This window comes from Zychaea mexicana, assembly GCF_025766255.1.
Source record: "Zychaea mexicana strain RSA 1403 chromosome Unknown BDB00scaffold_129, whole genome shotgun sequence".
NCBI lineage: Eukaryota > Fungi > Mucoromycota > Mucoromycetes > Mucorales > Lichtheimiaceae > Zychaea > Zychaea mexicana.
Genome location: NW_026516792.1, coordinates 87,124 through 112,292, shown reverse-complemented (window position 1 = coordinate 112,292; position 25,169 = coordinate 87,124). Strand labels below are relative to the sequence as shown.

General features: G+C 43.4%; 7 protein-coding genes across 7 annotated transcripts; 4 read left to right on the top strand and 3 right to left on the bottom strand.

Annotated features, from left to right (window-relative positions):
• Window positions 1-3,898: 3,898 nt before the first annotated feature.
• BDB00DRAFT_852443 (uncharacterized protein) lies at window positions 3,899-6,096 on the bottom strand. The gene is made up of 6 exons (XM_053125570.1): window positions 5,709-6,096; window positions 5,460-5,603; window positions 4,910-5,317; window positions 4,636-4,825; window positions 4,428-4,560; window positions 3,899-4,340 (listed from the first exon to the last, which is right to left on the bottom strand). The coding sequence occupies exons 1-6, from the start codon at window positions 5,949-5,951 to the stop codon at window positions 3,968-3,970; spliced, it is 1,491 nt and encodes a 496-aa protein (XP_052973990.1). The 5' UTR covers window positions 5,952-6,096; the 3' UTR covers window positions 3,899-3,967.
• A 469-nt stretch (window positions 6,097-6,565) lies between these two features.
• On the top strand, window positions 6,566-10,005 carry BDB00DRAFT_852439 (uncharacterized protein). Its single transcript, XM_053125569.1, has 14 exons — window positions 6,566-6,684; window positions 6,922-6,988; window positions 7,095-7,137; window positions 7,276-7,338; window positions 7,455-7,535; window positions 7,631-7,742; window positions 7,879-8,095; window positions 8,173-8,308; window positions 8,377-8,575; window positions 8,663-8,844; window positions 8,942-9,454; window positions 9,548-9,607; window positions 9,691-9,831; window positions 9,895-10,005. Exons 1-14 carry the CDS (start codon window positions 6,669-6,671, stop codon window positions 9,985-9,987), a joined length of 1,923 nt encoding a protein of 640 aa, XP_052973989.1. The 5' UTR covers window positions 6,566-6,668; the 3' UTR covers window positions 9,988-10,005.
• On the bottom strand, window positions 10,006-11,448 carry BDB00DRAFT_852438 (S-adenosyl-L-methionine-dependent methyltransferase). Its single transcript, XM_053125568.1, has 5 exons — window positions 11,259-11,448; window positions 11,081-11,172; window positions 10,877-11,004; window positions 10,498-10,803; window positions 10,006-10,407 (listed from the first exon to the last, which is right to left on the bottom strand). The coding sequence occupies exons 1-5, from the start codon at window positions 11,381-11,383 to the stop codon at window positions 10,117-10,119; spliced, it is 942 nt and encodes a 313-aa protein (XP_052973988.1). The 5' UTR covers window positions 11,384-11,448; the 3' UTR covers window positions 10,006-10,116.
• Window positions 11,449-18,918: 7,470 nt separating this feature from the next.
• BDB00DRAFT_792477 (uncharacterized protein) lies at window positions 18,919-20,668 on the top strand (the record flags this gene model as incomplete). The annotated part of the gene is made up of 5 exons (XM_053121121.1): window positions 18,919-18,999; window positions 19,129-19,417; window positions 19,516-19,650; window positions 19,730-20,212; window positions 20,289-20,668. The coding sequence occupies 5 exons, from the start codon at window positions 18,919-18,921 to the stop codon at window positions 20,666-20,668; spliced, it is 1,368 nt and encodes a 455-aa protein (XP_052973987.1).
• Window positions 20,669-20,780: 112 nt separating this feature from the next.
• BDB00DRAFT_96559 (40S ribosomal protein S9) lies at window positions 20,781-21,652 on the top strand. Its single transcript, XM_053129786.1, has 2 exons — window positions 20,781-21,341; window positions 21,438-21,652. Exons 1-2 carry the CDS (start codon window positions 20,892-20,894, stop codon window positions 21,555-21,557), a joined length of 570 nt encoding a protein of 189 aa, XP_052973986.1. The 5' UTR covers window positions 20,781-20,891; the 3' UTR covers window positions 21,558-21,652.
• Window positions 21,653-21,680: 28 nt separating this feature from the next.
• BDB00DRAFT_852431 (uncharacterized protein) lies at window positions 21,681-22,261 on the top strand. Its single transcript, XM_053125567.1, has one exon. The coding sequence runs from the start codon at window positions 21,921-21,923 to the stop codon at window positions 22,245-22,247; it is 327 nt and encodes a 108-aa protein (XP_052973985.1). The 5' UTR covers window positions 21,681-21,920; the 3' UTR covers window positions 22,248-22,261.
• Window positions 22,262-22,482: 221 nt separating this feature from the next.
• BDB00DRAFT_96491 (uncharacterized protein) lies at window positions 22,483-25,085 on the bottom strand. The gene is made up of 8 exons (XM_053129775.1): window positions 24,850-25,085; window positions 24,549-24,722; window positions 24,246-24,418; window positions 24,041-24,159; window positions 23,760-23,911; window positions 23,364-23,674; window positions 23,121-23,297; window positions 22,483-23,045 (listed from the first exon to the last, which is right to left on the bottom strand). The coding sequence occupies exons 2-8, from the start codon at window positions 24,706-24,708 to the stop codon at window positions 22,728-22,730; spliced, it is 1,410 nt and encodes a 469-aa protein (XP_052973984.1). The 5' UTR covers window positions 24,709-24,722; window positions 24,850-25,085; the 3' UTR covers window positions 22,483-22,727.
• Between the last annotated feature and the right edge of the window lie 84 nt (window positions 25,086-25,169).

The window sequence follows — 25,169 nt, the reverse complement described above, 5'->3', positions numbered from 1 at the left end:
CGCTATCATACCCCAGATATTTCTCCTTATTTTTATTTGAATCGCCAATATAACTTGTGGTGACAAGACATCCATTCTGAGTGCGTCATCAGCCGCCCTTTTCTTAGCAATGAGCGTATAAGAGATTTAAGAGATCACAAATGACATACGACTATGCATCATATCGCGTCAGTCCATATCGGGTTTTAGCCTTATATCAGCTGGATCATCCGAGTATAATGTTTACGTGCTTTTTTACACTTGTCTCTATGCGACAGTGCTAAGCTGGTTGCCGTGGTAATTGCTGTGTATGCTTTTGTTTGATATTTAAGCGAAAATCTTATGCAGAAGATGTTTCAGGCAGTGTAATAATGTGTTTCTTTCCACGGTGTATTTATATGTGTGTTTGTTCTCTGTATTCTCTTCTATTTTATAAAATAAAAAAACTTAGCAGCGAAGGTATTCTACCGAAATGCATGCACACCATAGCCAGTGCTTATTCATTGTGTAGTTATTAGGACTTGACGGTATACGTATGCAGGATCCGTTGAATTTCACACCTCTTTGATTTCGCACAAAATTCGGTAATCTTAACTTTGAAATTAACAGGTGACGACTGTACACAAGTACGATTACTTTCGGATGGTAGTCCAGCTGGTGTCAGGATACAGTGCCGCTGAGGGGTTGCCCAACTCTTTTGAAAATCTCTCCATTACAACAAACAGCACAATACTCTTACTTTGACCATTGAAAAAGACACTTCATTTTTTTTGACTCTATTAAAACAGAAAATGACGAATTGCCGAAAACGTCTGCTAACCAGGCACTCACGTCGAAAGGCTCAGCATTTGCTGTGAGAGCTCTACTGTATGGGATGCGGCTGTTGTTATTGCTCTTGCTGTTGCACGCTCTTCTAGCTCCTATTCTTGGTCACCAGGGTTGCTGCTGCCGTCGTCGTTATTATTATTATTATTATTATAGTTGTTGCTGTGATGGTGACGACGGTGGCGTCTGGTTTTCTTGAGTGTCGTGGACACTTTTGTCAAACGACGGATTGACTGGTTGTCGCCTTAATGGTGACAGAGCTAGTAAAAATCTTCAATCATCAATCAGCTTCCAGAGAGAGTCATCGTTAACGATACTCAAGGATAACAGTCGAACCGTGTTAACAGAGCCCAAGGATAGACCCACTTGGTCGCTTACTGCGGCCACCAGATGAAACCTGACTTCTTTTAACGACTTGAGATTCGATAAAACAGTTGCCAAAGCTTCATTAGGCATGTCGAAACACTAATACATTTCCAACGTTTTGGATCCGCTGAAGCACCGTACACCGCTAGTACCGGCATTCTCTAAGTACTGGTGTTATAAAACCGTATGTAAGACAATCGCGATTCGGCCCCGAGGAAAACGTGCTTGTCCAACAGACGTTGAAGCACGTTTTTCATAGCACAGTGTATGTATGTATTCAAAGTACAGTCACTTGAGTTTTTTCGCCTTGGCCAATTCGCGCGCTATAACGTCCATGTACCTATATACACAAAATAGACATTGCGTAGTTCTAAACAGTCGCTGAGCAGTTTAGGATCGCGAGCGCAATATGCTGAGTGTAATTTCAAATAAAACAAGAGACAAAATAAGTCAACGAGACCCGAAAGGAATCAAAATCGATTACTATGATAGCAGATCCTCACTACTTATAAGCAAAGTCTTGTTCTGCGCCACTACCACACAGTATGTATCATACAGTGAACAGATGCATTGATATTATTAGTTAAGCATATAGGATTAAGTAGTATGGGGTGCGTGGGTAAAGGGTACATCCGGGTCAATGCCTCAGATAGTAGCTAGTGTGAATTACGTGATTCATATAATGACAACTTCTTCCTTAACCTAGTTAATGCGTGTAACACCAGCATGTGTCGGGAAGACGTGGTGTTGCTCAACTACTTCTCGATTTTTTATAAAGTGAAGTAATGGCTATTTTTACCAAGCTACATATATATATGTATTTATATAATGTGCTGTATGTATATAATAGTTTGCAGTGAGTGTTGCCATAAATATTGTGTGCTTTGAATGTATTGCATCGTACATGTTTCTGCGCTTGACATATTGGGATCAGAGAATGCTTATAGGTCTCGAGACAAGCACAGGTGTCGATGACCACGTGGAGTGAAAAGGCATGGGAGAGTGTAGAAGACCAACTGGCGAGACTGATATATTTAAGTCGTTATAACCGATAACAAGGCCGTGGTGTATGATATAAGCTTGTTTTTTGGTTGTAAGTCTGTATATAAATTCCCCTGTAAGAAACAGAAACAGATTTACGTCTCTTGCTATAGGCAGGATGGCTTACCAAAGTTGGATGATCCGAGCTCTTTACCCGTTTCACAGCGTTGGAATTGAACTCTCACGATATCGTCCCAATGGCAGTTTCGCGACATTTTCCATTCGATATCACTGGTACACGAGGAAAAGACATGGCCATGTCCACTGAGGCTTGTCCGCTGGGTGAGCTCCCCCGGCGCTAGCAGTTGACGGCCGTCTTTTAGAAGATTGACAAAAGAATCAATTTGTTACCCCTCATTATCCATCAAGGGAATCATGTATCGTACTTTTGAAGTATACAGACCGCTCAATCAATACTGGCCTGGGTAGCCAATGTTCTTGTGAATAAGGAAAAGTGCAATACCAATGGCGACGGTAAGATGCTGTACAAACTCAATTTGAACTGGTACAAAGAAAAAGGGCTTTCTAATTCCTTGAAAGAACTTAATCATTGTTATCAGAACTTGTATTGGTATGTATATATAGTAGCCTAATACGGCAAAACATCGGAAGGCGGTCCGAAGCTTGAGAGCCATCATATCGTGCTGTCCCAAGCTTCCGTGGGCCAACTAATTACAGTCACTATTGTGTTCCATGCCATATGCGGGCGACAAGTGAAAGGTATGCCACGGCAGCCATTTTTATCGTAACTGTATGGACAAGCAGGATCACGGAGAAAAAGTAATAAAGAAAAGCGTTGCTGTACATGTGTCTAACTACCTCCACCTGAATACATATATGGCGCTCCAAAGGCAGCTCAATTTCAGGCGATCTCCCAAACAGATGGGCACATCCACGTGGATTTAGGCTTTGATAGAAAGCCATTTAAAACGTTTGTAAAACAATTCTACTAATGAGTATGTGCATTATCGATTAGTAGTCCGTATTCAAGACAACTGAAAAGCATTGCATCACATCCTCCAAGACGACAGCTCCTAACAAGCCGTTTTTTGGATCTCAAGTAGACCGTCTCGGTATGCTCCATGCTCTCGATGACTTCTGGCAACTCTTCAAGAAGTATAAATACGCAGCAGCTCGACCCATTATCGTTGTACATCACGCACTACGGAACAAACTGCTATTTACGCGCTCTTTATGAGGACAACAGAAGCAATTCCATTGACGAGGAAGGAGCATGATGGCTGGAAGAATAATGATAATATGCAAAGTTCAATTTCAAAGTGGATAGGCATATATGGGACCACCCAGAAACATCACCAGCAGCTGTCATTGTACGTCGGGATCTTTGCGTGGCTTACAGCAGCCTGGTGCAAAGAACTAAGCGATATAGAGAAGGCTCCCTTGGTTGCTACTTGACTACTAGCTATGCATAAGCTGTCATCAGAATGGGCCGTTAAACAATATGATTTACTAGCGGTCCATGCCTTGCAGCCCTCCAACACCCGGGTAGCGACAGCGTTCGAAACTGTATCTATAACCATCTATACATATTACGATTGGGTAGCTTTCTTTTGAGCAAGATATTTCATTATGTGTGCTCAACTCCTGTAGCATTATTCACCGTATTTAATATAGAAGATAACCGAGTCAAATAGCTAAATCCACGTATAATAAAGTAATTATCACTGCCATCATTGATTCGAGCAAGTATATTTTACAAAGTATCATTTACATACTTGTAACGCAGTTTTATTTTCTATTTTCTGACAATTGAAAATGCACCATCACCGAAATACTTTTCATTAGCCTTCTTGACCCGTTCAGCTGCTGCTGTTGGATCTATCAATTCAATGCCTTGAACAGGAGTGAATGCAAGCGAAGATGCTAAACCTGATGTCATGCCGCTCGAGCCATATTTCTGCTGTTGCTGTTGTTGCTTCTTGGATAACTTGACCTTGTTTCGTTGATCCGCCATAGACGCACGAATCTTGCCCACTTGCTTGACTGCCATACCCAGACCTTCGGTTTCATCACCATATTCAGCCTCGTCTTCTGCTTCGCCAAATGCCATTCGGTTACGTGCTGCACGCAATTCTGTCATGGCATAGGCTTCCTTTTGTCGTCTCACACTAAATTATAATTCCGTATTTAACAATCTGGAACCGCCAAAAAGCTTTAACGGTATATATTGGCAATAAAAAGAAAGTCAGGCTTACCGTTTACCACCACGTCGCTTCTTTGGGCCTTCATCGGGTACAGGAAGTGCCTTGGTAACCTTAGACGGCGGTGGTTCTTGTAACTTTTCAATCTTTTGATCAATCTCGTCTCTCATTTTCTGACCAGCAGCACCTATATCAAATCCAGAATTAGTGATGCCTCGTTTTCTTTATCCGCTCTCGATCCCCAAAATCTTGATGGTCCTACCTTGTGGCGAGGTATTCATAGCATCTATACGTGCAGCTAATACACATTTTGCAGCAATAATTTTTTGCACTTTTCGACGTAAATCAGACGGGACAGCCATCACCAGTTCTGATGAGTAAATGTAACCCGTATGTCGATCCATGCTTGCACTAGAAAACCCGGTATTTGTTTTTTTGTTGTTTCCAAGAACCTAGATAATCAAAAAAGCACTACTCAATTCTTCCATCGTCATTACATTTGACTTGAGTGTTATAGTAAAGAAAAAGCATATTACCTGTACGTTGCAAGCTGGAATCTTGCAAAAGGCGGTCAGCCCACCAGCAGCTGTCAAAAGTTTGGCAGCTGTTGAACTACCGACAACATTGGACAAGTTGGGTGCCACCAAAGCCATACGTGATTCAACGTAACCAATGATCTTTCGTTTTGCTGCGTCTAACGCAAATGCCAAATCACAGGCTTCTTCTGTATTCTTCCATCCGGTTGGTGATAGCGGTTTTCCTGCTGTCGTTGTTGCTGTCACACTGATCACCATGATGGTAGCTGATGGTAAAATGGGTCGTAATTCGTTTGTGTTGATATTGTCCGAGTTGCCGATCGCTTTAACGGTCCGTGCATAATCCATAGGGTTAAGAATCAATGATTCTAACTCGGGGAACCTCGAAGCATAATGATCACGAATATACTAGTAATAGAACAAGTAATGTGTCTTATGTATTAGCATCGACCAAGCATATTTTATACTCTAGTTTGTTACGTCCCCAACACATATACACACGCTGATCATCTTTTGAGATGTTTCCCCTTGTTTCTTTTTGATAACTTACCTTGTGCACTACTTGAATTTCGCCATCAATATCCGCTGTCATGCTGTTGGCATTGACAATGAGTTGGTATTCTTCATCCTCTTCTGTTGGTGCTTTGGAAAGCTGTGTTGTGTCACGATCTTGCGATTTGAAATAATCAATGCGCTAAATCCAGAAACGATCCAATGCAGAAAACCAAATAAGTACACGAGGTTTTTAGCAAATTTGGAAACTAAATCGAGCAAAAATGAGAGAATAGCTTTCTCTTACCTCCAAAGTCTTTTTTGTTTGCTCGTTTTGTAAAAAGTGGCTAACTTTAAAAACACTGTCTTCAGATTGTTCTTGACTGTCTTGTGGCATGGAAGCAGACGATTCAATTTGACGATCCTTTTCTTTTTCGTCCGTGTCCATGGCATCGTCTTGTTGTTGTTGTGATTCTTCATCGTCATGTTGTGAATGATCGTCGTCTGAAATGTCGAGATCGGCAGCAAGTTCGTCGGCTAGGGATGACATTTTGGTATGTGTTATGCGTAAGAAGAAAATAAAAGAGGGGAGAGCCCAAATGTAGTTCTTTTTTTGGTTCCGCCGATTTGATACCAGTCAAGAGCCAGTGTAAATCTTTAAATCCAAATCAGTCCATGACGATGTCTGTTTTGATACTCTTCTTCTGTGCACTGTGCACGCATATTAAAGTGGTTTTTACTTGGCACAACATACATTCTCATGACTGCGTTGTGTTCTTTCATACCCGCAGCCCTGGAGGACCATGTGCTCAAGGTGACCATTTCACTATTTCAAGGTTGTAGTAGTGATCATCTTTGGCCACCATATCAACAGCTCAAAGCTATGCAATATGATAACATAGCATGGAAGGTTGAAGTGGTAAGGCCTGGAAGACTGTGAGATAGTGTATAACATTCTATGAATGAACTATTTGCATCACGTACAGCAATAAATAAAGACACAATGTTCCACTATCTGTTGTTGTTGAGCTGAAGTTCTGGATGCTACAGGGTAGTATCAATGATCTTCTCTTTTTTTATCTACTAGCTACAAAATTTCTGGTATCTCGATATCACCATACATATTTTTCTAAACTTGTGTAGTTTCGTCGGCAGCGCGATCGGTATACATAAAGCATAAGAAACGAGGATTTCCTTAAACGTGTGAAATGAAAAAATCCAGGCCAAGACTCCGAAACACAAGCAAGCTGGTTCGCGCTTTAACATCATGAATGCACATGCAGGCAAGTGTTGAATTCGTTGTATAATACAAATAAGAAGGAAGCAAAGAAGGAAAAGGAAAAAGTGGAAAGCTACTTCTCTCAATGTAAAAAGTACCATTGGCTTTTGTAATTGAATTTCTTGTTTGCAAAACCACGATTGAGGTTTTTCCACAAAGTGCTTGCGATCGATCCCTCTTTTACTTTCTGTATACTGATATCGTTGACTAATGAGCCTTCACATGCATACAATAAAAGCAGGCGCCATGCCAACATCAGCTGAAGAGCTGGCACAAAAGCATCAAAAGCTTCTTCAAGAATACTCTCGGTAATAAACGCAAAAGGGGCTTCCTTCCTTTTGTCGGTTGGTGTGTCTTCATAAAAGGACTGTCACGCTAACTTTTCTTTTTATCAAATGAACTACCGGGGCTCAGGCTAAAGGCTCAGCATACTGTTTTGAAAAAAGGACTTATTAAGGTTTGTTGATAGCTGTATATAAAGGGGAGGGGTTGGAGAAGCAGGAAGATTGGGATAGCGCTTTTTGCAGGAATACGTACGTGCCCGCGTTTCGTTACCGAAAATTATTCGTATCCTCAAAAAGTCAAGCATATCTAGGAACAATCGACTACAGCCTCATTGCAAGGAAACGTCAAAGAGAAAGAAAAGGAATTGCGAAAGGTATATGTGTTGTCTATGAGTACAGTAGGCAGTGTCTTGCCTAGCAAAAGTGCCGAAAAAAAAGGGAGATAGTGACATATACTAATATCGTTTGATACCCGGCACCGGATCTAAAGCTACAAGAACAACTGGACCTTTTGGCATTTCATAATGAGCGATTAACAAAGCGTATCGAATCCGTGCAAGAAGGTGATCAGGTAGTTAACAACAAACTGTGAATATTATGGGGTATAGAAGTTTGTAAAGGATGGAGATCAGCAAGGACAATTATTGATTTTAATCTGGGTCTCAGAAAGGATCACATTTCTCACTTCTTGGCGGTGCTGTCAAGAAAGAGTTGGAGAAAAGTACACAAGCGCTGGATGCAGCAAATATTGATTTAGCGAAAAAGATTGAAGAAAATGGTAAGAACTGGATTGAGAGATTGGTGGATGTTTATTATCTATGTAAAAGTATAGTATTCGGGATTATCGCTTTTCTAAGGAAGGAAAGGAATTGACAACGAAACATATCTGCTCTACTGCAACCACTATATCCTAGAGCGCTTGCACGAAGAGCTATCCGAGAATCGTCATATTTATACCGAGCACGTCAATGGCTTGCACTTACAAATAGCCAATTTTGAAAAGCGTATTGAAGAATTGCAGGTCGAAATATCCACGATGCAAAAGGACCGGCGTGACCAGGCTGCAGGATTGAAGCAAGAAAAAACTGCGCTTCAGACGGAGCTTACTAACCTGAAAAATGAACTAGCCGAGTAAGTTTCTGACCTAGGAGTGTAAGGTATAGGCTAATGAGAATAACCGATTTGTCTATTCTTAAAAATACTTGAAGGAAGACAAAACTTTTAAATGATCAAGAAAGCAATATCAAGGAGGATGATGCAGAATTGCGGTCAGAAATTGAGAGTCTGCGCGCCATCTTGTTAGCTAAACTGGGGGATATAGAAGGACGAGAAGAAGCTGAACCGGTAAGCATTCATGAAAATAAGGATGATTCTGTATCTGTGACCCTCATACAGTCATTCTTTTCGTGTAGCCGAGTTTATTCCAAGCTGTTCCAGCCTGTGAAGCATTACGTGTTTTGGAAGAACAGGCGAAAAACTATATCTACGCGTTACGGGAACAAACATCTCTCAAGGGGCTACCCCATGAGATTGCTGCTAAAATAAAGACATCCAGTGAAACCTGGTCTGAACAAACTAAGGCACTGGCAAAGCGCGTTGAAGAATCAGAAGGTAAGATGGAAAAATGTATTGCTGGGGTACTCGGAACATACTAAAGGTGGATGGCAATGGATAATATATATATATATATATATATAGCACGAACAAAGGAACTTTTGGAATCAAAGCAACACGGAGATAGCAAATCAGCAGAGCAAATGGCAGCATTGGAAAAGACAATAGAGCAGCTTCGGGTAGAATTAAAAGAGCAAAATGATAATGAACGGATAGCCCACCTGGAACAAGAAAATGCACGTCTGGAAGAGCAAATTCAGAAACAAGTAAGGAGCAAAGGAAAATAAGTTGTTAGTAGGAACGGTACTAGCGTTTTTTAGCCGCTTCTGCAGTAAATATTCACACACTGTATGATTTCGATAGGTAAACGATCTAAAGTCAGCACAAGAAGAACTGGATGCAGCTCGATCTACCAATGAACGTCTCGATAAAGAAGCCAAAGAGGCCATGGCGGCAGCAGAAGCAGCAAAAGAGGCAGCCACAGCGGCTACCGCAGCATCGTCAAAAACAACTGATGATAAAGAAACACAAGCCAATTTATCACCAAAACCCGATACCAAGCAACTACCAGAAGGACAAGATGAGGAAGAAGAAAGTTTTGTATACCAATCAACATCAAAAGCACAAGACGAGCAAAATCCATCTACACAACAAAATGAGGATGACGAAGACGAAGAAGACGATGAAGTGTTTGTTTATCGAGGCCAGGATGCACCAGAAGATTCAAGTTCTCCTGTGGATGGTACTGCAGAACAAGAACTACCTATCAAAGAATCGACGGCGTCAAATGGCGAAGCAAGCCATGAGGAGCAGCAACAACAACAACAACAACAACAAACAAACGGCATTGCCAAAACCGAGTCCCCAGAATGCAGGGTTTGTATAGGAGTTTTGTGCCGCAAGTGTTGAGCAGAAGAGGCCAATAATTCTAATAATCCGCATGGGATAAATATTATAATGTATAAATAGGCACGAGAAGTTGAGCTAGCAGCATCTTATGAGAGCCAAATACGACAGCTAACGGACAAAGTAATAGGACGGTTAAGGAGGAAGTTGGGGGCGGGTGTGAGAAAGGATGATTTTACTAACTGATGGTTGGGGAACAATTGTAGTTACAACTTGCCGACAGTAAAGCCGTACGATTTTCGAAAATGGTGGATACACTGAAGGATCGATTAGATGCCGAAGTTGAGGAAAAGCATGGCCTAATAGGCGAGACCGAACGACTGGCCAAAGAGTTGAACAAGACACAGGTAAAAACGTTGTCTAAAAAAAAAGGACGTATACTAACAATGTGTTTTATCAAAATTTATCAGGAATTATTGGATACCACTGAAAAGAACTACCAAGAACAACTTCGAGATATGACTGAGCAGTACATTGCTCAAATTCAACAAGCACAACGATAAATTATTATATTTTATTATAACATTGCCATTTATTATATTAAAGCGAGTCGAAATCAGAGAGAACGTGACGAATAATTGCAATGATGTATCATACTTTTACAAAGGTTTTAGAAAGACATGGATGAGCTTTTACAGTTTTCTAAATTTGCCTTGCAACCACACGCGGTACATTTTAAGCTTCTTGCTCCTATTAACAATAAGTCGACGATCCACTGCATTTTGTTCGACAGCGAATCCAGGTGGCGGCACACGTGTAGTGAACATGGACTCGATTTCCTCGGATGTGAAAAAGTAGACTCGCGTACCATCGCCTCGAATGTAGAAATTCTCGCGTAACATACGTCGTTCTTTGAACCGAAGTTGTGCTAGATCGTGTCGTCCATAATCACGAAATACAACTAAACCGCCTGGTTTAAGCATCTATTAAAGTGCATATTCGAGGTTTTCTTTAATCTCATGTGTCTTGTCCTTCCCCCGTTTCCCTCCTACAACACAAAGACCCGGGTTTACCTTGTGAATATTCAAAAGTGCTTGATCCCATTGCTCGGGTGCAAGGGCAGAAAACACAAAAATCAAAACAATAATGTCAAGTGAGCCGGGCTCAATGGCATCGGGTATTTCAGGACTGGCCAAGTCCCAGACAAATGCATTGGCTTTGGTTGTATCATACAATTCGCTATTCCTTACGACCTGAACTGCTGTGCTAGAGAAATCGGCTGCATAACAGAACAGATCTGGGTTTTCATTTTGTTGTAACACCGGGAACAATGTGTTGCCTGCACCACATCCAACTTCGAAAATTCGTTTTGATCCAGCCTACATGCCCTTCAATCTTAAAAAACCAACGGCCTTTCATATCAAATGTCACTACCATCTTGCAAAAGTTTACCTCGGGACGTGTAGTTTCAAAGATCTCGGGAAACTCAATCCGTAACCAGTTTCGATCCTTGAAGAATCGATTTTCGTTCTTTTCATAAAACTTGTTCCAGTATTCAGGTGCCTGCTCAAAGTATTGGCCTGGGTAATTATCATTTTGTCAATTCCCAACTTTTTACACTTTCTCTCTTTTTATACAGTTATTTGTTTTATTCACCTTGTTCATCGTGTGGTACTGGACTGTTGTGATGTCTCTCAATCTGAGACTGTGCATACTTTTCGTGTTCCTCGTCCCACTCCACATGATCCCTGGACAGTTTGATTCGCTTTAGTTTATTACACTTTTTTTTTTCTCGCGGAACGGGGAATCTATTAGATTGCTTTGATCTTCTCACCAAGCATTATGTTGAAACACGGCATCCACATCGTCCAGCAGTCGCGATCCAAACTTTGCTTGGTCACTGTTGGTGGCATTGGAATCGAGGGCCGATGAGGCTTGCTTTTTTTCTGTATCTGACATGATTAAACCAATATGAAAAGAAAAAGAACTGACAACTTTTTATTATGCGCTGGCTGCTTTTGAAAAAGAAAAGGATTCCAGCGCCATTTTTATTGTCCAATTTGGTATTCTGGCGAATACACACATGCGCATTATAGCTTTTTGTGGCAAGAGTGAAATGCTTATAATAGTATTCTTACTCGAATATGCGTGTCCAGCATACTTCTTTTCGTCTGTATGTTCCTGTCAAATATGTCTTCGTGTATTGTCACCAATTCCGCCCTTGCTGCCACTTGAAAAAATATTTGTGCTGTCACACGGTAAAGATCGATGACTTTCTGTTAACGCAATGCTGTCGCTCAACTGGTCAAGATACCCATGGTAGATCTGCCGTATATATGATGTGATATTTCCGGTATGCTCGAGTTATCGCCAAATCAGAGATGATACATTGCCCGCGCCGACATAAGTCGCTTAACAGCCCTTTGCCTTCTGTGTTTGACTGCCGCCACTTTCATAGCATCACAAACAGTATAGCATTGCTGATGGCCATAAAAAGCATCAGAAGTAGAGAAAGTCGATATACATCCCTTATTATCGAACAATTGAAAGAAATAAACCATAGAAAGCAAAGCCCAGATATATAAATATATATCAAAGATCTACATGAGTGCACCCGAGACGGTGGTTTTGAGGTTAGATGTAGCGATTATGCTATAACAGGGAAAACGAGTATTGCTGATATCACATACTTTCTTTTTGTCTCAGCTATACAAGGAAAAGTGATATCGATCATCAATAGAGCTGCTATATCACTGAAATGGACTATATATAGTACTGCCATGTTACGGTTTAATAGCTTGGATCATCCGCTTATCTCACGAATCCAAGTATGATGGGTGGTAAGTTGTTGAGTTGTAGCGACTTTCTCTAAATTTCACCTCTCGTGCACACCAAAACAGCTTCATGCTCATACAGTATACAATACTGATTGCTGATACGCTTCTGAATAGTGTTTTTTTATCATCACGTCTGAAAGTGACGCTTTATGCCACTCTTGTTGTTGCTGCTATCGCGTGAAAGTACAAAGCACTTGACATCGTTGTTTAACAGGTTATAAATGATATCCAACTGTGCAGAGATAAAGTTAATGAATTACTCTTGACTCATGTAATTAACTATCAGCAGTGTACATCTGGATACCCAAAACATTGGATGTGCAAAATGGTATATAATGCTATACACTGATAAATAATTATTACCGAGCTCGGCTTATATCCAAAAGAAAAGGAGGTGCTAATGTTGGTCATAGGGGCATATCTGTGTACTACTTTTTTTTTTTTTTTTTTTTATGGAGGTTGGTCGGCCTCGAAATAAGTAGTTTTATTTGCAGTCCCACGTGTCAATGACAGTGGCGGGCTGTGTGCGAAACAGAGAGAACAGATTGACTAAAGAGATACTTGAGTATGACTATGGCTAAGAGCGATATAATGTGTGGTAAAATGTGAAGGTAGAGATAGGGGGTGTTGTAGCTATGATATGTTTTTGGTGTTTGTTTTTTTTTTTTTTTTTTTTTTTTTTTTTTTTTTGTTTTTAGGGTGGGGGTATAGTATAGAAGAAAAGATTAAAAGGTTTCTTAAAGAGATAGAGGTCGAAAGCGGATTAACAGAGAAGAGACCCGAGAGGCGACCATGGATGGTACAAATGGCTCATCATGAAAGATAAAACGCCAATAGGCTGCCCAGATTGCTTGTAAAATGCAGGCAATAGGAGTTGATATGGTGGTAGGACGTGTAGGTGGTTCGTCTGGTAACGTGAGTTGACAGAGTAGTGGAAGGATCGAGGCTGGGTTAGGATCCGAGTACCGAAGGCGACCCCAAACTAGTTGCCACACTTGATATTTGTGGGGGCATTCGAATAGGAAATGGGGCGTGGTATCAATGTTGGATCGGCACAGGCGACAGTCCGGGGATGGAGCATGCGAGATATTGAAGCTATGAAGGCGTGAAGATGTTGGTAATGTCCCATGGATAGTGCGGAACCAGATGTTGCGGGCAGTGTGTTCCATGGGCCATGACCAAAATTTGGACCATTGTCGAGCGGTAATGCCAGTGACACTATGCGTTGGTGGTGAGCATGTACGGCGATATCGTTTTGTCTGCCATATGGGCAATGTGGTGTGCAATCGGAGAGAAAGCGGTGTTGCATCAATTGCGCCAAGACATCCAGAGTGGCTGTTGCCTGAAAATGCTGGCGGGAGACAGAGCCGTGCAAAGCCATTGATCATAAAGATTCTTCCTTGAGCGAGATCGTTGAAAAAGCGATTAGTGAGGATCCTCCGGATAATACCATCTGCGGCTGATCGACGGCGGAGATAGCCAAGTGAAGCATCAAAGACAAAGAGGTCAGATACTTTCATTGTTTTGAAACCCGGGCGATGGAGGCGGGTGTTAGCCGCTGTTGGTGCCCAAATGGCGTTAAGCGGTAGCGGAGAACTGATGCGGCTGAGAGGTTAGATGATAACCAGTCGATTGGAAGTTGGTCAATAGCTCGATACAGCAGATAGCCGACAGTGCCCGAATCCCTTGCATCTGGACCACGTAAACCGGGAAAAACCAGAGTAAAGCGGGGGTCGATTGAGGCACCAGACGAGACCACAAGGTGGTGCCAGAGGCAGGTGGTGAGATATGTTGCTGTAGTTGAGTCTTGGTCAAAGAGCGGTTCCAACCATCGCAGTTGTAAAGCTGACTGTTGGAGCAGAGGATTCAAAATGCCCACCCCGCCATGGCTGCGCGGCTGGCAAAGGTTCTCGAAGCTGATACGAGGGAACATGCGCGTCATGAGGAATTGGCCACATATTGAGCGTAATTTCCTGTAGAAGGATGAAGGCGCAGCACCGACGAGTCGTAGTACGTGCCATAGCTTCGATAATATCAATGAGTTTAGTACTGTAGCGCGGCCGCGAATAGATAGTTGGCGTTGCGAGTGTAGCTGGCAGGCCGACCGTATCTTGACCAATATCTGCTCTAGAAACGTGTGTAGTTGATGTTGGGATGATGCTAGTGGGTAGCCGAGGTAAATTACCGGGTTGTCATCAGCACGAGTGTGGCATGGAGGATAGCCCGCCCTATCGAGGATAGGAGCCCAATCTGGAAGCGGCCTACCACAGAGCGATATGGCTTGAGTTTTGTGAGCGTTCATCCGTGCGTTTGATGCGGCCTGATAATGGTGTAAATGGAGGCGCAGACGTTCCAAATCTTGAGGTGAAGCGAGGAATACGAACACATCATCTGCGTACGCGAGGACTTTGAGTGGTGCTGGTGGCAAAAGAGTGGTGATTGTTTGACTAGATGCTGGTTGAAAGCCATGAAAAGACGTATCATGTATAATGCGGCGGAGGAGTGGTTCGAGAGCAAGATTAAAAAGGATAGGCGACATAGGATCCCCCTGCCGGAGACCACGTCCTTGGATGAAAGGATCCGTCACATGCCCATTGATGTTGAGATGTATGCGGGTCGAGAAAAACAGAGTACAGATGGAGTTGATGACCCTCTCGGGAAAACCAAAACGAACCATGACTTGGCGAAGATACGTTGGGTTAACGCGGTCATAGGCCTTCTCGGCATCTAATTGTAAAGCGATATGATTGCTAGCTGGATCGTTGCGCGCTTGTTCCATTGCCAGTTTCACCAACATACCATTGTTGGCTATGAACCGGCCTGGCAAGAATCCAGTTTGAAATTCATTGATGAGTGGATCAGCCGCTTGAATAAGGCGCGAGTTCAATAGCCGAGTGAATATTTTAGCGTCCGTATTGATCAAAGATATAGGCCTCCAATTGCGTAAGGTCGTCAAATCGCCCTTTTTGGGAAGCAGGGTTACTGCAGTGTCATTCCAAGATGCGGGGAACACTGCATCCTGTAGGGCAGCATTGTACACGGAGCGAGCAAGCTCCTGGTAGTCCGGGTGCTGAAAAACCAAGTACCAGATTGCATATGGAAGGCCATCGAGGCCAGGGCTACTTTTACTTGGTGCCCGTCTGGCGCCACTGATAAGATCCTCAGCGGAAAATGCAGCAGTGAGCAACTCACAGGCAGATTCCGTGATAGTGCAGGCTGTGGGAAGCTCATCCAAAAGGTAGGCCATCGAGTCTTGATCCACTGGGTCGGCAGTATATAAATCCTGATAGAACGCCCGGGCCGCTGCTTGTAAAGAGGTTGGTGTTGTTGCCAAATTATTAGTGTGGGGTTGTTGCAGTGCTAGGATCAGGCGCTGTGTCTGACGAGTGGTGGCAGTACGTTTTAAGTAGCCAGCCGATACTTCCCCTTGTTCTCTCCACCGTACGTTAGCACGAAGTGCAGCTGTGTCAACCATCTCTTGCTGGATGATTTCGATTTGTCGCTCTACTCGAGGCAAGTGCATTTCCAGTATTGCAGGGGGCGGATTTGCACGGAGTAGGCGGTTGCGCTTAGTTTGTAGGGCCTTGAGTTGCTGGTCCCGCCAGTCAGCACGTTGGCGTCCAAACTGTTGCATGAAACGCTTCAATTCATCCTTCAGGCAGTCCCATTGTTCTTGGATTGTACCATTGGCCTGTAGGTTAGGGCGCAGTCGTGATAGCAGCCGTGCTAGGTCTTGTCGAAACTCTTTGATACGGGTGAAGTTGGGGTTACCGCGCCAGTACCCTTTACCGCGAGGGCTTTCACCAAGATCAATAAAGGCAGTCAACAAGCTGTGATCGGACCAGGCTCTACATAGTTTTTGCACGTCAGCACGTGTAATATGAGGGCGTAGGGAATACGTAGCATATATGTAGTCGAGTGTGGAATGATACAGATCCCCATGGCGGTAGGTGGGTAGTGGTGATGTCGCATCTGTATCCGTTATGCAGTCAAGAAAATTGTTTTGAATAACTGCGCGCCAAGCCGCAGGCACTCGGTTATGATGATCGGCTCGGTGACTGTTGTAGTTGAAATCGCCGGCAATGATAAGTCAGTCAAGATAGTTAGAGTCAGGGTTGTTGAAAATAGGTGATGCGAGTAGTTGGTCGTAGAAGGTGTGTCGCTCACGGATTGATGATGTGGCTGGTGCATAAATGACGAGAAAATAGAATGGTGTAAAAGTGCTGGAAACGGATTGGACATGAGCAAAAATGATCCGCTCCGTATTATCCGCCAGGTCGATATGGATCTTGGTGATGGTGATGTCAGGTGATAATGAAAGGAGGCCGCAGCGACTAGTCCAAAGGCTAGCTGCTGGTCTGAATTGAAAGTCGAATGAATTTACAATGTCTTCTGAAGAAGCATTGGTTTCTTGTAGTGATAGTAGTTGTGGTTGTTGTTGACGCAGGTACCGAATAAGTGAGGACCGTGCGTCAGGGTTATGAGTTTTGCGTAGGCTATTACAATTTAAAGAGCACAATTTGAGGAGCTGATGGGATGTCATGATGATAATTAATTTTGATACGTATTTTTGCGGGTCATCTTCTTTTTGTTGGATGATGACCCGGTCTTACTGCGTATAGCTTTTTCGGTCGGCTTGACTAATCTGCCACTTCTTGTATAAGTCTCAAGGGCTTGTTTGTTCGCAGGCACTGTCTCGATCTCGGGGAAGCGCAGACGCAATATCATAGCTGCCAATTTTTGTTCCTCTTCGGGTAGGCCCGCGAGATGTTCTCTGTCGTTATCCGTGAGGGGATAGCTGGTGTGCCACACTGGAGTGATTTGTGTTTCTTGTGCGAGCTGGAGCATGTGCTGGAAACTGTTAGGCGTAGTTTGCTTTTCGGTGAAGACTGAGTGGAGCGCCGCGGCAACCGTCTCGGCAGTGGCAGCAGGTCGTTCGGTGGACACGTCATTCGCCTCTAGTTCATCCACAATTGCCATGTCCTCATCGTCTGTGTCGGTGCTGGCGACGGGGGCTGTCGATTCGTTGTCGTCAGAGGCGGTCGAATCGTTGTCATCGGAGGCGGTCGATCCGTAGTCGTCATGGTCGGTTCGAGGTTGTTGCTCGTTTGGTTGTTGCTCGTTTGTTGGTGAGGTTTCACGAGCTGGTGTCTCTTCCACATGTTGTGAGACATTGGAGCTATGCTCAGTTACCCCTGCTGAGGCTGGAGAGGACAGACCCGCATTGCCAGAGTTACGAATACGGCGTCGCTTGGTGCCTGCATTACTTTTGTTTCCTTGGACATGGTCGCTGGCGTTTGGGCAATTCACAGAGATGTGTCCGACTTTACCACATGTCCAGCAGGTGCGATAGTTGCGCGGGTTGGAAGGGCAAATACGAACGTGGTGGTCGGGTTTGTGACACCGGGCACAGTGTAACGGCATGGCAGCCCAAGTTGCGTAGAAATAGTCGTCGGTGGTAAGCCAAGAAATTACGTGTGACATTTCGCTAAATGGTTGTGCGCCTTCGATTGTTTGCCGATCAAGAACTGCAAATCCATTGCCCATGAAAAGGCCTGAGGAGGCATCGCGGTAAATACCACAGTCTAACACTCGACCGTAAATGCTCATGCTATTAGTGATGCCTTCAAGTAGTTTGCTAGGGTTCATGAAGGGCAACTTGGACAGACGCACCTTGGTGACTTTGGCCTCGGAGGATAGGGCCAAACAAGGTTTGATAATGACCCCATTCTTGAAGGTAATTCCAGTGGAAATCGTATTATGGATGTCCTCCTCGTTCTCAAAGTATAGCTCCGCCAAAACACGAGGACCCTCTCGAACAGGTTGACCACCGCAGTTGGATGGGAACGTACGGGCGAGAAGTGTCATCAGTTTGCCTAGTGGTTCAGTGCGGCTACTCAGATCGAAGAAGACACTCTTTGCTGAAGCAGGGGAGCCGCCTACTCGATATACGTTGGAGTAGATTACACGCGTTGTCTTTTGGGCGTCAGTTTCATCAGGGGTAACGATCGTGTCGTGTTCTTGTCGCATCAAGGATTGACGATGCTTTTGAGCGACTCGCGCATAGGTGAGACGAGGCACTGGGAGCGGTTGATGTTGTGAGGAGGTGGGCGGTTGAGTGCCAGAGCCATTGTCTGGCTGGTCGTGATCAATAGCGGAAAGAGCCATGTGACTCTGTGTACTACTTGGTCGCGGTAGCATCGAATTGTGTGGACGTTTAACCTCCGCTTGGGCCCTCTATCGCACATTTTTTAAGAGTGCGAACTCAAACCTTCTACTTTGCGGTTTTTTTTTTACATATACACACAACGAGAGAGAAGAGGGGAGGTCTTTAACAATGCCTGACACGCATAGACCATCCGACGATAACACTACAATGCACGACACTACTCCCACTACTTTAAACGATGATCAACAGCAGCAGCTGCAACAAAAGACGATACATGCTGCTAAAGAGGCAGCACGCAACATGAATAATGCTCCTGTTGTACACGATCGACGCGAAATATCAATCTTGAAACCTTTCGTTGACACTTTATTAAAGTACACTTGCACAACTTTTTTTTTTTTATAAAAAAAAAAAATAACCCGATTGTGTGATTGACCTTTTTCCGTACAACTCTTGGTTTTAGTACGGATAAACATGGAATTCTTAGTATGCTTGATAATGACGATGCGATCTGCATGGAAACGATCCAAGCCAAGCTTGATGAATATTCCAGCATTGCCGAATTCAAGGTATGAAGTCAAATACTTTGTTTAATTAGAACGGGAGTCGCTTGATCTCTTTGAACAAAAGATAAAGCCAAATCTGCTTGTGTATTACGACTTACAACAATATCTATTACCTGTTTTTAAATTCTATAGCATGATCTACAGCTGGCTTTCCACACAGTACTGCCCAAATTGGCGAATCATTCACCACAACGTCGGGAGGCTCTTGACAAACTGCATGAATTTGCCATGGCGACCTTACGGTTTGAAAGCCAACGATTGTTGAAACGGAAATCTCATGAACGTGAAGGCCAAGATCAAATGGTGATGGATACGTTTGATGATCAACAGCAACAGGTGGCGCTTTTCCGTCCGACCATGGATGGATTTGTGTTTACGGATGCTGTGCCAAGTGCTTTTTTAGATAGAAAAGAAAGGCTTCGTAAGTTTTCTTCTTTTACCTCTAATGCTGGAGTGGTGATGGCTAGAATGTACGTTTTTATTCAACTCAAAATAACCATGTTGTCACACTTGTTATAGCCGGCGGTGTTCAAGAAATGGCTATATACCCGACTCCTTCCACAGCAGAAGTACCGTCATTACGAAACACTGTGCCTCCACCACCACGATTTCCGTCAAGAATACATCGACATGAAGATAAACATACAGTACCTAGTAAGTTACCGTACCGACATATAGGCTACCAAAATCCTCCAACAGAAAAACTAATGCAAAATCTATCTTTTTTTTGCAGTTCAATGGTTAGATTATGGTGTATTCTCCAGTTTTGCTCCTACACGCGATTCAAACCATGCCAACATTTCATACGAACACACATATATGGGACGAGTAGCAAAACGATTCAAAAGATGGGAAAAGAAGCAACGCAACCTGCAAACATTGGGTAAACCTACGAGTCCACCTAAATCGGTGGCTATGAAGAACGGTGTTTCCAAAGACGATAGCAATACGACGACTACCGAAAACAATGACAACAAGGATGAAATTGATACACAATGGTTAAAGGAACAAGGGCTGGATGTGGATGCGATTTTGGACGCAGCACAGAGCGGATCGGTCAATGTGGATGACCTTATTGGCAATGACGAAAAGGATATTGAAGGAGTTTTGGAACGAAATAGCGAACTTCTAAGCTACTTGTCACAATATCAAGAATACCGATTTGGTCTTGGTGATGCTCGATGGGGCAGTATTGATGAGACTGAACGGAATATTGGTAACGTGATCTTTTATCATTCATTTACGATAGTGAGGAAGAAAGATTTGCTGCTAACATATTAAAAAATTTATAGCTAAAGCATTGGAAAAGCGGATGCATAAATTGGCTTCCAAGGTTGCACCCAAGGATTTGACTGAATCGGAAGCAGTGGAAGCAGCCATGGATCGTTTACCGTTGCGCGAACCAGCCTATCGAGGATCATTGCCACCAAACAAGCCATTTGCGTATCCTACAAATGAACAAGTGGAGCCCATCCCGCCACTTGCGAACTTGCTACCTGGTTACCCAAAGGAACGATGGAAGCTAGTAGATGTTGCGCCTGTTCCCAACAAAGAAAAGCAACACTATCATCCACAGCAACAGCAACAAAAACGACCACCGCATCCTCATCCTTCAGCATCCTCCTCGTCTTCCTCATCTTCACCTTCCCCTTACCGTCCTTCCCCATCCTAATAACTCTGGCTCTATAATACTTGTCCCTCTCAATAAAGTTCCCTTCTCAGGCACGAAAGAGAAAGAAAAGAGCTAAGCCTCTCGCCCCCCTGGTCGGAGATAAGTTGAGAAGCCTATCAATGAAAAAAAAAAAAATTTTCGAGCGTCAAAAAAAATCTTTTTTAAATCAAAAGCGGGGAGGCAAAGCCGAACAAAACCTTCTCTTTCCCTCCTTTTACAAACCATGACGGGTGCTTACAGAACCTACAGCAAGACCTACAAGGTCCCCAAGCGTCCTTACGAGTCTGCCCGTTTGGACCAAGAACTCAAGTTGGTCGGTGAATACGGCTTGAAGAACAAGAAGGAAGTCTGGCGCGTCGGTCTCACCCTGTCCAAGATTCGTCGTGCTGCTCGTGAATTGCTCACCTTGGATGAAAAGGATCCCCGTCGTCTTTTCGAGGGTAACGCCTTGATCCGTCGTTTGGTCCGTATTGGTGTCTTGGACGAGTCTCGCATGAAGCTCGATTACGTCTTGGGCTTGAAGATTGAGGATTTCTTGGAACGTCGTCTTCAGACCCAGGTCTTCAAGTCTGGTTTGGCAAAGTCGATCCATCACGCTCGTGTCCTCATTCGTCAGCGTCACATTCGTGTTGGCAAGCAGATTGTCAATGTTCCTTCGTTCATTGTTCGCTTGGTACGTTTGAACGTTTCTGTGTTTATTTTTTTTTTATGAACCACCTTGGATCAATGGCAAGAGAGCTTATCAGTATGGTTTTTTTATGTGTTATAGGACTCGCAAAAGCACATTGATTTCGCCTTGACCTCGCCCTATGGTGGTGGCCGTGCTGGCCGTGTCAAGAGAAAGAGAGCAAAGGCCGCCGAAGGTGGTGATGATGAAGATGAAGAGTAAATTACTCGTCCTTCTTTTTATCTCTCTCTCTCTCTCCAAGTCCCCTTTTTCTCTACTCCTACACGCTGTTGTATGAACCTTTGCATGCCGTCAATAAAAAAAAAGATGTCCATCAGAAAAAAATGGTTTCCTTTTTGGATGCAAAGCACCTGTTTATCGAAGAACAGTATCATGACAACTAGCAATTGAATGGCTCCCCCACCTTTTCCTTGCAGGTAAGTATGTTTACAAGTGTGTGTGTGTCTGTGTGTGAGAGAGCGAAGGAGAGAAAGACGTATGTGTTGATGTAAAAGAAGAAAAAGAGGAAGGGCTACATCCATCTATCGTGTGCTGCTTATCATTGTGGATCTTGGCTTCTTTGACATGTCCATCAAAAGGCGGCCCTCTGTCACCAACGTTGACTTGCTACGGATGGGTATTCTTTTTCTCTCTTTCTCATTGCACATGTCTTTTTTCCTTACTCACACTTCGCCGGTACATACAAGCCCATTGCCATATTCCATTCAATTGCTGCTTTTCATGTTATCTGGTCTGTCGTTCAGGCTCGCTTTGTTTGTTTCCACAGTGTTTGAAATGTTTTGTTGGTTGTGTGTGTGTGTGTGTGTGTGTGTGCTTAATAGAATAGCTCTTCCAGTTAGATGCTCGTATTTTATTATACCATTTGACTTTTTGTCCAGTAATAAAAAGTGACATACATAATACAAGACCTTTAGTTTTTGCAATTGCATCCAGTCCCATACTTATGCCAACAGTGGCGTGTAATAATAGCGAGCATCATAAAAGAAGGTTGGTGGCCCTTGATATATATGATGGGTATCACATGAACCTTAAAGAAGCATCTTCCTATCACAGCAAGGCTTGTCAAGCGAATGCTTCGCTTTAAATGTTTGTTGCACCCGTTTGTACGCTGCAAACTATAAATCCTCTTGCTGATTTTATGTAGTATAGAAAATGCTAGGTTTTTTTAATGTTGGTGATATATATAAAAGATACTTAAATACAGTCTGACTCGTTTTCAGAGATGCCTTTGGTAAAAGAATTAATGTCTGTGGGATAAGAAAGTATGCTGGCAAAAGATAGTAATACCCGGATTGGGGAAAGATGGGGTGTTGTAAAAAAAGAAGGCTTTTTTAAAGGTGCTTTTATAATAAATTGGTTTTTTTCTCATCGTCAGAGAGCAAAGAATTGCTCACCATTCTTTTCATGACGACCACGAGCGCCAAGTGACAAACGAATATCATAGATCAAATCATTCCATTCTCGCCAAAGGGATCGTTTTCCAAAGATCAAGAATACCCACAGACCAATCAAGCTGACCAGCGCTTCGGCCGTGATCATCAAACCAAAGGGCGGCATATGGTTCCCGACCACACTCGTGCATCCATCCTGCGTGTTGTCTGGATTTAACATACACTCAAGCCATGCAAGGATGGTATCTTCGTCTGTGGTAAGACTGGACATGCGATGGATTTGAGTAAAGTAAAAGATCTATCATAAAGAGGTGATGTGTTAGTGATGGGATGCTTTGTCAGATCTGCCGGAAAACAATATAGTAATATATACCCAGTAGAATAACACAGTAATAAGCGCCACAATGGCAAGCAATAAAGCACGCCACTGGATTTTGACAGCTGTAATGACATGCTTGTGCTTGCGCGCGGCCATTTGATTACGGTTAGACAACGAGGTGGCCGATATGGATTGCGACAGTTCGGATTCCTGACTCTCTCTCATTGCCACCTATCCGGTTTTCTTATTAGATATGAACACATTACCAAGAATGATTTCTTTTTTCTTTTTGTTTACCTTGGCAATGTAGAGGAAAGTGACGATATGCAACAAGAATGCCGGACACACAATGGCGGCCATGGGATAAAAGAACAAGTCAAAGATATACTCGACCGACACCAGACACAGATTGGCAAACTCAAACTTGACTTGATGCAGGCCTAGCACGACGCCCATGAACACGGTGGGGACACCCCAGCAGAATACTTGCAAGTAAATGTACTTGTTGGTAAAAAAGTTCGAGTTCCACACGGTGTGGACGTGCAAGTTGACAATCAATGCTGCACACCACAGAACGGTGGCCAATGAAGCAAAGCACAAGATGGCGCCTACAATACATCACAGTGTTATATTATTGTGTGTGTGTGTGTGTGTGTGTGTGCGTGTGTGTGTGTCTGCTAGATCGATATTTACCTTGAGCTGCACACAATAAATTGTTATTTTGGTCGCTAGGGTTGATAGCATCAGCACACTGTAACCGTTTCGTATCGCCGATTGAGAAAAAGACCACCATACTGAACAGAAAGATGGCCAATGACAAGTTCAAAATTAAAAGCGAAGGATGTCTAACCGATCCATAATAGCACGTCAAGTTCTCTCTGTTAGCTCTCAATCGTATATAACATAGAATCGCCCCAGTGAAGGAGGGGGGGATCAAAAGGAAGAAGGCGGAGTTTTTGACCATCCATTCTTACCTTCTCTTGTCGGGTAGCACCAAGTAACTGATCAGAATAACAAACGATGCAACAGCTGATATGAATCGAACAATGTTGGTGGCCAAGAAACCGTGCGACGTCCATCCTTCGTTAAAAAACTGGAGGATAAAGGAACAAAATCAAGGTACATATATAATTAGCTGCGGCGGTCTATCATGTGTGTGACCATGGAATTGTTGCTTACCAAATCTTGAGCGGGGCATGGCATGCAGCATCCGAAGCGACAATAGGTGGGATTGGCGGTATCGGTTGTACCTTCTTTGGCTTGAGGATCGCGCAAGAAAGGTGCTGGGCACTCGGCCATAACAAAGCCTTCAGGTACCGCTTTTAGATTCAGGCCAGACTTGCTTTTATCAACTAGTTATATACATCACAATAAGTTACTCCATCTCGTAACCCAAAAAGAAAAAGGGAGAAGAGGCACAGGAGGGGTCCGAGCGGAATAAATAGATGCAATAATGCACAGCATCCTAATATATGAACTTACCGTGAGCTGAGATGTAATTACAACTTTCATCGGGCTGTAAAGTCGAATTAGTGATGGGCGAAGTGGCAGAACAATCAGGAAGTAGTGAGGTTTGGCCCGTCAATGTAAAGGTGGTTTTGCAAGTAGTCAGCGTGTCGTTACATGTCGAAGAGCATCCCATCCATACTTCTTGTTCTATATAGCCAAGTGACAATTTTTTTTATTGGGAGTTAGCATCAACATTGTTCTTTGGGTTGCCTCAAATGGCTAACACATAAAACCATGATCAACAAAGCTTTTTTGAGGCGGATATGATACTTGCGTTGGGCAGTGCTGGCACCACATTTGGGATAATAGAATGAACATGCGTATCGAAAGTATGAATCAGTGCACACGGGATCGACTTGTCCGAGCGTTTGGTTGAGTTCTGCGAGTGTTGCTAGTTGCGATTCGATCGTCTCAATGGAGGCACCGCCTGTGTAAACCGTATAGTCGATATACGACTGTTTGGATGAATCGATAGAATGTTAACCTCTTTGATGCGCACGAGGAAAAGGAACAGGTATTTTTTTTTCGGGATAATTTCAGCTTACAGCACAGATTTGTCCAGTATATGCAGTACAAGCCGTCGTGCTACCAGCT

Coding starts and splice junctions, on each gene's coding strand:
- BDB00DRAFT_96559 (XM_053129786.1), top strand. CDS start 20,892: ATGACGGGTGCTTACAGAACCTACAGCAAGACCTACAAGGTCCCCAAG. Junction 21,342..21,437: donor CTTCGTTCATTGTTCGCTTG/GTACGTTTGAAC, acceptor TATGTGTTATAG/GACTCGCAAAAGCACATTGA.
- BDB00DRAFT_852439 (XM_053125569.1), top strand. Junction 6,989..7,094: donor CTTCTTCAAGAATACTCTCG/GTAATAAACGCA, acceptor ACCGGGGCTCAG/GCTAAAGGCTCAGCATACTG. Junction 8,576..8,662: donor GCGCGTTGAAGAATCAGAAG/GTAAGATGGAAA, acceptor ATATATATATAG/CACGAACAAAGGAACTTTTG.
- BDB00DRAFT_852438 (XM_053125568.1), bottom strand. CDS start 11,383: ATGTCAGATACAGAAAAAAAGCAAGCCTCATCGGCCCTCGATTCCAAT. Junction 11,173..11,258: donor GTGTTTCAACATAATGCTTG/GTGAGAAGATCA, acceptor CAAACTGTCCAG/GGATCATGTGGAGTGGGACG. Junction 10,408..10,497: donor CACTTTTGAATATTCACAAG/GTAAACCCGGGT, acceptor GCACTTTAATAG/ATGCTTAAACCAGGCGGTTT.
- BDB00DRAFT_852431 (XM_053125567.1), top strand. CDS start 21,921: ATGTCCATCAAAAGGCGGCCCTCTGTCACCAACGTTGACTTGCTACGG.
- BDB00DRAFT_96491 (XM_053129775.1), bottom strand. CDS start 24,708: ATGGGATGCTCTTCGACATGTAACGACACGCTGACTACTTGCAAAACC. Junction 23,912..24,040: donor GTGCTACCCGACAAGAGAAG/GTAAGAATGGAT, acceptor TGGATCGGTTAG/ACATCCTTCGCTTTTAATTT. Junction 23,046..23,120: donor TTACTGTGTTATTCTACTGG/GTATATATTACT, acceptor TCTTTATGATAG/ATCTTTTACTTTACTCAAAT.
- BDB00DRAFT_852443 (XM_053125570.1), bottom strand. CDS start 5,951: ATGTCATCCCTAGCCGACGAACTTGCTGCCGATCTCGACATTTCAGAC. Junction 5,604..5,708: donor AAACAAAAAAGACTTTGGAG/GTAAGAGAAAGC, acceptor TTCTGGATTTAG/CGCATTGATTATTTCAAATC. Junction 5,318..5,459: donor AAATTCAAGTAGTGCACAAG/GTAAGTTATCAA, acceptor TTCTATTACTAG/TATATTCGTGATCATTATGC.